The 9,380-nt window shown below is 36.5% G+C and overlaps 1 protein-coding gene across 6 annotated transcripts in view; it reads left to right on the top strand.

The window, feature by feature from the left end:
* The window catches only part of als2b (alsin Rho guanine nucleotide exchange factor ALS2 b), a 32,442-nt gene extending 23,341 nt beyond the window's left edge, over positions 1-9,101 (top strand). For 4 of the 6 annotated variants that reach the window (XM_073815350.1, XM_065293662.2, XM_065293664.2 and 1 more), the window contains 6 exons: positions 4,611-4,787; positions 4,878-4,923; positions 5,085-5,146; positions 5,240-5,389; positions 6,841-6,937; positions 7,018-9,100. In XM_073815350.1, the coding sequence (XP_073671451.1) occupies positions 4,611-4,787; positions 4,878-4,923; positions 5,085-5,146; positions 5,240-5,389; positions 6,841-6,937; positions 7,018-7,056 (571 nt within the window). In that variant the 3' untranslated portion in view covers positions 7,057-9,100. Of the gene's footprint in view, positions 1-4,610; positions 4,788-4,877; positions 4,924-5,084; positions 5,147-5,239; positions 5,390-6,840; positions 6,938-7,017 lie in introns of all 6 variants that reach the window. The other 2 variants (XM_073815349.1, XM_073815351.1) reach the window with 1 other exon arrangement.
* Positions 9,102-9,380: the final 279 nt, after the last annotated feature.

Here is a 9,380-nt window from a genome sequence, read left to right on the forward strand (position 1 = left end):
TATTTTTTGATATGTGTTAGGTTCATATGTGTTTGTGTTGTGTCGTGAATGTGAAAATTAACTTCCACCTCCTCTGTCAGCTCTAGCCACTGAAAAGAAATAAGCGGAGAAATCAGGTCAGTTTAAAAAGCTTATCAGTGTGACGTGGAACTGATCGAGGTCATTAATATTCATGAGCTCTTCAACTTGAGACCGCGCCCACATATTACGTGTAGTTGAGTTAGTTTTCATAACAAGTTACTGCAAGGATGGCTAAACGTTAACCGTACCATATTCGGGCCATTGTTTTTCGTCAAGAGACATCATTCCTATTAAACGAGGTAATCATACCAGTTGCTACATGTTTGGATGTTCAGAAGAACGCTGGATTTGAAGAGAGACTGCGATTAAAAAGCAATGCTCCTCTATCAATATTGGATCCGGACGTAATGGTGGCGCAGCTTATGTGAGTAAAACGCTTTAGTGCTATGTGTCACTGTGGCGGCCGGTGTTTTCTCTTCCGAGGGACGCGAATTCATGCTGCACACTCTTTGAAAGGGTTTATGATAAAAGACACGCGAGTGTGTGAGAGTAAAACACTTTAGTACTATGTGTCACTGTGGCGGCCGGTGTTTTCTCTTCCGAGGGACGCGAATTCATGCTGCACACTCTTTGAAAGGGTTTATGATAAAAGACACGCGTGTTTGTGGGAGTAAAACACTTTAGTACTATGTGTCACTGTGGCGGCCGGTGTTTTCTCTTCCGAGGGACGCGAATTCATGCTGCACACTCTTTGAAAGGGTTTATGATAAAAGACACGCGTGTTTGTGGGAGTAAAACACTTTAGTACTATGTGTCACTGTGGTGGCCGGTGTTTTCTCTTCCGAGGGACGCAAATTCATGCTGCACACTCTTTGAAAGGGTTTATGATAAAAGACACGCGAGTGTGTGAGAGTAAAACACTTTAGTACTATGTGTCACTGTGGCGGCCGGTGTTTTCTCTTCCGAGGGACGCGAATTCATGCTGCACACTCTTTGAAAGGGTTTATGATAAAAGACACGCGTGTTTGTGAGAGTAAAACACTTTAGTACTATGTGTCACTGTGGCGGCCGGTGTTTTCTCTTCCGAGGGACGCGAATTCATGCTGCACACTCTTTGAAAGGGTTTATGATAAAAGACACGCGTGTTTGTGGGAGTAAAACACTTTAGTACTATGTGTCACTGTGGCGGCCGGTGTTTTCTCTTCCGAGGGACGCGAATTCATGCTGCACACTCTTTGAAAGGGTTTATGATAAAAGACACGCGTGTTTGTGGGAGTAAAACACTTTAGTACTATGTGTCACTGTGGCGGCCGGTGTTTTCTCTTCCGAGGGACGCGAATTCATGCTGCACACTCTTTGAAAGGGTTTATGATAAAAGACACTCGTGTTTGTGGGAGTAAAACACTTTAGTACTATGTGTCACTGTGGTGGCCGGTGTTTTCTCTTCCGAGGGACGCGAATTCATGCTGCACACTCTTTGAAAGGGTTTATGATAAAAGACACGCGTGTTTGTGGGAGTAAAACACTTTAGTACTATGTGTCACTGTGGCGGCCGGTGTTTTCTCTTCCGAGGGACGCGAATTCATGCTGCACACTCTTTGAAAGGGTTTATGATAAAAGACACGCGTGTTTGTGGGAGTAAAACACTTTAGTACTATGTGTCACTGTGGTGGCCGGTGTTTTCTCTTCCGAGGGACGCAAATTCATGCTGCACACTCTTTGAAAGGGTTTATGATAAAAGACACGCGTGTTTGTGGGAGTAAAACACTTTAGTACTATGTGTCACTGTGGTGGCCGGTGTTTTCTCTTCCGAGGGACGCGAATTCATGCTGCACACTCTTTGAAAGGGTTTATGATAAAAGACACTCGTGTTTGTGTGAGTTATTAAATGTGATAAAAAACACATGTGTGTGTTTGTGCATTCGTTACACACGCGTCGAAGGGTTTATGTAAAAGGGTTTGTGTGTGTGTGTGCGCGCGTGCGCGTGTGTGTGTGTGCTGCTACACGCACAACGAAAGGGTTTACGATAAAAGACACGTGTACGTTTGTTTGTGTGTGTGTGTGTGTGTGTGTTTTTGTGCGTGGGTTTACGATAAAAGACAGGCGTGTGTGTGTCAAAAGGGTTTATGATAAAATATGCGTGTGTAAGAAAGACACTGTGTCTTAAGACACTCACTTAACATTAAACTGATTACACATGAGATTAAATTGAAAGTTAGTTTGAACGAAAAACTGTTATCCAATCATAGCAGTGGGCGTTTACTTCCAAGTCGTCAATGCAGCCCGCCCATTAAAACGGATCACTTCTCTAACCAGCCTCAAAATCAGGGTACAAAATAGCCTATTACTTATTGCTTTTGATGTTTTTGGATGTAAAAACCATGCAAATGTCATGAGTAGACCTCAGACAACAGTCTAAAACAATAAAAACGCCAGAGGAAGGGCACCTTTAATGAATGATTTTTTTTAATTGTTGACTGGTTAGTTTTTACTGGTTGTTTGGTTCAGAATATATGGTTGGATTTGATGGTTTTAGATTAATTATTGGTTAGGTGTTTGGTTTTGGTTAGATCGCTGTCTGGTTCTGGATGTTTGGCAAATTTTGGATGATAAGTTTATCTTGAATGGATGTTTTTTTTAATAAATAACTGGTGAGGATTGCTTGGTAAATGGTTTATTACAAATGGTTGGTTGGTTTAGAATAGATGGTTGGTTTTGATGGTTTTAGATGAACGGTTGGTAAGTTGGTTGGCAAGTTGGTTGGCTTTGTATGGATTATGGATGTTTGGTAAGTATTGGATGATTAGTTTATTTTGGATGGATAGTTTGTTATTTTTTTAATAAATAACTGGTGTTTTTTTAATTGATGACTGGTTCATTATGAATGGTTGGTTGGTTGGTTTAGAATAGATGGTTGGTTTTGATGGTTTTAGATTAATGGTTGGATAATTGGTTAGTTTTGGATGGATTGCTGTCTGGATATGGATGTATGGCAAGTTTTGGATAATTAGTTTATTTTGGTTGGATGGTTTGTTGTTTTTTAATGAATAAATAATAGGTTTTTTAATTGATGACTGGTTTATTATGAATAGTTGGTTGGTTTAGAATAGATGGTTGGTTTTGTTGGTTTTAGATGAATGGTTGGATAGATGGTAAGTTTTGGATGGATTGCTGTCTGGTTATGGATGTTTGGCAAGTTTTGGATGATAAGTTTATTTTGAATGGATAGTTTGTTGTTTTTTAATGAATATCTGGTAGGTTTTTTTAATTGCTGACTGGTTCATTATGAATGGTTGGTTGGTTTAGAATAGATGGTTGGTTTTTTTTAGGGGTTTAGATGAATGGTTGGTAAGTTGGTTGGTTTCGTATGGATCACTGTCTGGTTATGAATGTTTGGTAAGTATTGGATGATACGTTTATTTTGGATGGATAGTTTGTTGTTTTTTAATGAATAACTGGTCGTTTTTTAAATTGATGACTGGTTCATTATGAATGGTTGGTTGGTTTAGAATAGATGATTGGCTTTGATGGTTTTATATGAATGGTTGGATAGTTGGTTAGTTTTGGATGGATTGCTGTATGGTTATGGATGTTTGGCAGGTTTTGGATGATTAGTTTATTTTGAATGGATAGTTTGTTGTTTTTAATGAATAACTGGTAGGTTTTTTAAACTGGTTCATTATGAAAGGTTGGTTGGTTTAGAATAGATGGTGGTTGTTGTTGTTTTTTTGAGGGTTTTAAATAAATGGTTGGTAAGTTGGTTGGTTTTGTTTGAATCACTGGCTGGTTATGGATGTTTAGTAAGTTTTGGATGATTAGGTTATTTTGGATGGATATTTCTTTTTTGATAAAAAACGAATAGCTTTTTCTGGTTAACTGCTTCATTTTGATTGGTTGGTTGGTTTCAGAAAGATGGTTGGTTTTGACGGTTTTGTCTTATTATGGATGCTTGGCAAGTATTGGATGATTAGTTTATTTTGGATGGATAGTTTATTGTTTTTTAATAAATAACTAGTAGGTTTTTTAATTGTTGACTGGTTAATTATGAATAGTTGGTTGGTTGGTTTAGAATAGATGGTTGGTTTTGACCATTTTAGATGAATGTTAAGTAAGTTGGTTGGTTTTGTATGGATCACTGTCTGGTTATGGAGGTTTGGTAAGTTTTGCATGATTAGTTTATTTTGGATAGATGGTTTGTTGTTTCTTAATTAATAACTTGTGGGTTTTTTATGTTATGACTAGTTCCTTTTGAATGTTTGGTTGGTTTCCGATGGATGGTTGGTTAGTTTTGGATGGATCTCGGTCTGATTATGGATATTTGGCAAGTTTTGGATGGTTAGTTTATTTTTGATTTTTTTAATAGTTGTTATGTTGCTGGTTTTGGATGGATAGTTGCTTGGTTGTACTGTTTGAGTAAATAGGTAAATGGTTAAAACTTATCTCTACAAAGAAATTGCTTTTCTCAAAGCAATCAAAACTGTGATCCCAGGAACTATGCACTACGTGTGTGTGTTTTATAATTTCATGATGTATTTCCTCATTTAGTTTCTGTAGTCACATGTTGAGTGTGTCATGCTGCGCATTTCAGGTGTGTGGTGAGCAGTTCAGCTCTCCTCCTGCCGGTTCTTCTGCCTCGTCTCTATCCTCCTCTCTTCACTCTTTATGCTCTGGACAAAGAAAAGGAGGACGATGTGTACTGGGAATGTGTCATACGACTCAACAAGCAGCCAGACCTTGCACTGCTCGCCTTTCTTGGGGTGCAACAGTGAGTCCGACGTGCACACACATGAACTGAAACATGCAAAGATCATCTATGATTCATGTCATTGCCACTAATAATTGTTTTTTTTTGCAGGAAATTCTGGCCTGTGACTGTTACTCTGCATGGTGAAAAACAGCAGGTATTCATAACTAAGAATTTTTAAGGTGCAATGTGGGACTTTTAGAAGGATCTCTTGACAGGAATGCAATATACATAACTATATTATCAGTGGTGTATAAAGACCTTACACAATGAACTGTTTCTTTACGTTTACATTAATAGAAGTTTTTTTTTGTGCAGGTTCTCTCAAACACTAAAGATGCCTGTTTTGCCTCTGCGGTTGAGACACTACAGCAGATCAGGTTTGGGATGTACTTGAAAACTTGTTTCTCTGGTCATTTTTGTCATTTATCTTTGGTAAATTGAAGGTTTTCCTCTCTTTTTGTTTTTGATAGCACAACTTTCACCCCCTCGGACAAGCTTCAAGTAATCCAGCTGACCTTCGAGGAGATCACACAGGAAGTACTTGCACTCCTAAAACAGGATTTCCTGTGGTCTATGGATGACCTGTTTCCTGTCTTCCTCTTTGTTGTTTTGCGTGCAAGGTAAGAAAAAAAGGAGAGGGGATTTAAAGGAATAGATTGTCTCACAATTTATTCCCCCTCATGCCATCTCCAGATGTATATTATTTCATTTCTTCAGCTAAATTGAAACAAATATTTTGATATAAAAATGCTACCACTTTATTGGCTTACGTGGGTCTCAAAAAAGCTTTAAAAAGCACACTCATCCATCGTAAAAGCCATCATCATTAAACGTAATATGAACAACTCCAAAGGGTTAATATACAGTATGTGAGCCTGGACCACGAAACCAGTCAAAAGTCGCATGGGTATATTTAGAGCAATAGCCAACAATACATTTTGTGGGTAAAAATTATCAATTTTTTTATGTCAAAAATCATTAAGATATTAGGTAAAGATCATGTCCATGAAGATATTTTGTTTTTCCTACCATAAATGTATATTTATCATTAGTAATATGTGTTGCTAATGACTTTATTTGGACAACTTTCTGAATATTCAGATTTTTTTGCACCCTCCCATTCCGTAAGAATCTTTTATCTCTGACAAATATTGTCCTATCCTAACAAACCATAAATCAATGGAAATTATTGATTAATCTTTCAGATGATGCATAAATCTAAAAAAAAATATACCTTTATGACTGGTATTGTGGTCAATACATATGTCTTCTGAAATGAAACGATACATGTGTGAAGTTATTTAGCTATATTGTAGCCAGACATTAGTGGTAAAATGAAGTGTAGTTGTGTATATAGAATATATGATTGGAATCTATTCGAATTGATGAAAATCTATAATCTATTGCTATGTTTTAACAGTATTTACTTTTCACAGTATTTAAAGTATTTTTCACGTAGTATGTAGTAGAAATATTGATGAATTCAGATACATGAGATATTAGTAACTGGTCCACATTCTTATCTGTCTTATCTGTATGTACTTAAAGGGACATTCCATTTTTTTGAAAATATGCTAATTTTTCAGCTCCCCTAGAGTTAATCATTTGATTTTTACAGTTTTGGAATCCATTCAGCTGATCTGGCGCTAGCACTTTTAGCATAGCTTAGCACAATCCATTGAATCTGATTAGACCATTAGCATCTCGCTAAAAAATAACGAAAGAGTTTCGATATTTTTTCTACATAAAACGTTACTCTTCTGTAGTTACATCGTAACTACAGAAGAGTCAAGTTTTAAATAGGAAAAGTATCAAAACTCTTTGGTTGTTTTTTAGGCGCGATGCTAATGGTCTAATCAGATTCAATGGATTGTGCTAAGCTATGCTAAAAGTGCTGGCGCCAACCCTGGAGATCAGCTGAATGAATTCCAAAACTGTAAAAATCTAATGTTTAACTCTAGGGGAGCTGGAAAATGAGCCTATTTTCAAAAAAAGTGGAATGTCCCTTTAAGAATAGGAAAAAATCAATAATTTTCCAAGTATTGGCTGACACAGCTATTTTTCTCTACAGGATAAGGAATCTGGGGTCAGAGGTCAGTCTAATCGAGGACCTGATGGATCCGTGTGTGCAACACGGAGAGCATGGAATCATGTTTACCACCCTTAAGGTATATACTTACACAGTATGCCCTATGAATGTTCCCATAAGCAATTATTTAAGTGACATTCTGAACTCTTCTTCACACAGGCATCCTACTATCAAATCCAACATGAGAAGGTCACATAATAAACAAATCTCTCCAATGTCATCTGGTGGTGTTGTGGAATGATTGACAAACAGACCAGCCAATCACAGTGTTCGATCTGACGGTTGTCTGCCTAAGCCACACGGCCTATGTGCAAGTCAGACTATTTTGCAAGGATTTTTATTTCTATACTGTTTCAAACAGTTAGCATTTACTATTTATATTGTCATGTCTTCCAGTTTTTTTATTTCTGTCATTCTATCAAGATTCTGTGGGTTTTATTTAAGGATGGTGTCTTGAAGGATCAATGCCTCCGAAGAGACTGCAATTAATGTGATGTTGAATATTTTTGTTTGACAATGCATGAAGTTCAAAGTCGTCCGAAGTAAAGGTTGCCATCTACCTCAGTCTTCGAAGTAAACTACAATGTAAAACGTAACTTTTCCTGATAGTATTGCAGCGTTTAATACAAGCAGCACACTGCCTGGGATCCATGTGGAATACAACTAACACTACATACTATTTAGTTCAGCCAAATTGAATTTAATATTGAAACAGCTCACGCTATTGGATGGTTCACACGATTTGTGTTGATGTTCTTTTTCTATGCACAGAAGTTACCAAACCGTCTATATTGCGCACAAACATTTGGTGTGGTTTCCTTTCTGTGAAATGTGAAGTATTTTTGTGGTATTTTTTTTAAATGGTTTCAAACTTTATTTTTAGGATGGCGTTTATTCTGGGCTCTTCTGCATCTAGATGGTCAACAGTGTTTGAGGTTTTAAGTCGAATCGGCAACATTAGGAAAAAAGTTTTGGAAACCATTGCAATGAGCTACAACACTTAAGATTTGCATACTAACCTGACCATGAGGTTTGTTTTTCGCATTACAGTTGGAATACTACAGAACGGTCATCGTGACACACATAAGCACTTGTAGTATTCCTTACTGTACTTTGGTTCTCAACAGAAGTATGTTAAAAGTGCCTCTGACAGCAGTATGGATGTTTATCATTATGTACGTCATTATACAGCAATAGCTTTTGAGTCGAGTCTGCTTTTTAAAGCTACGGCCTGTGGTGATTGTTTTCTTTTATTGATGTTTTATTTATTTGATTTGGTTTGATCTGGTTGCAGCAAGAATACTGGGTCTTATTCACTAAGCATGCGTACACACAAATTTGGTGTAAAATTACAGACGTTCAAACTTACAAAAAATGATTCAACAAAGACTTTCGAGCTAAAATTTTTTTTAAATGTATGCAAAAACGTAAGGACAATTTAGAACACTCGTACACAATATTCCTGAACAAGGAAAAAATAAAATAAAATATATAACACACACACACATATATATATATATAAAATCTATTATAGGGTTCTTTTTCCTTGTTCATGTTTATTGCGCACATGTGGTCTACAGTAAGTTGTTCTTACATTTTTGCATACATTTAAAATACATTTTTGTATGAAAGTTTTTGTTGAATCATGATTTGAAAGTTAAAAAGTTTGTACATTTTACAAACAAATTTGTGCGTACGCATGCTTAGTGAATGAGACCCACTGAAGTGATGTACTGTAGATAATCTGTGGAGAAATTCGCATAGCAGCAGAAGGATGGCGATATTTATAAATCATCCCATTTGAATAAATGATCAGAAACCCTACTTCCATGGATTTTGAACTTGTGAATATGATTGTATGTAACCGTTTAAACTCTGTGAAACTGTTATGGCAAAGGACTGTTGATGTTTACAGTGACTGACATTTGAGATGTTGCATGAATATCATGGTTTTTTTTTTTTTTTTGGATACAATAAGATATGGTTTATAATTCCGGATCAGTTTTCCTCTGCTGTGCCAGAATATGTACATTGACCTGTTTTTGAATGTGTGTGTGTGTGTATGAGGTATCTGTGTCCTTTTTAAAAGATGAAGAAAATGAATAGTTAAAAATTGAAGGACTAATAATTTACTGTAAATGAATGGCAATAAAGCTCTGGATGATCGTTGAAATTGTCATCTTAACTTTTTGAGTGCTCAATAAATAATATTTTGGACAGAGAGAACAGTAATACTGGATCCAGCTTTTACATCAATGCAATACCAAATCTGGATCGTAATTTTTTTATGCTGCATAATTGTTGGCATCTGCCTAGTTTGCTTTTACCAAGTGGCAGATGTACCAAAATACTTTGTTTTAGGGTTTGATAATACTGTAGGCTTTTAATGTGAACAAGATATGGGAAGCATTTTGGACCTTTCAGTTATAAACCATGACTTTAAACTGTCCATGAATCAGCATCTGTATCTTTTTTTCATATTTTTTAAGTGATTTGAGAAAGAGGGTAGATGAAAATGGGAA

This window comes from Paramisgurnus dabryanus, chromosome 7 (assembly GCF_030506205.2).
Source record: "Paramisgurnus dabryanus chromosome 7, PD_genome_1.1, whole genome shotgun sequence".
NCBI lineage: Eukaryota > Metazoa > Chordata > Actinopteri > Cypriniformes > Cobitidae > Paramisgurnus > Paramisgurnus dabryanus.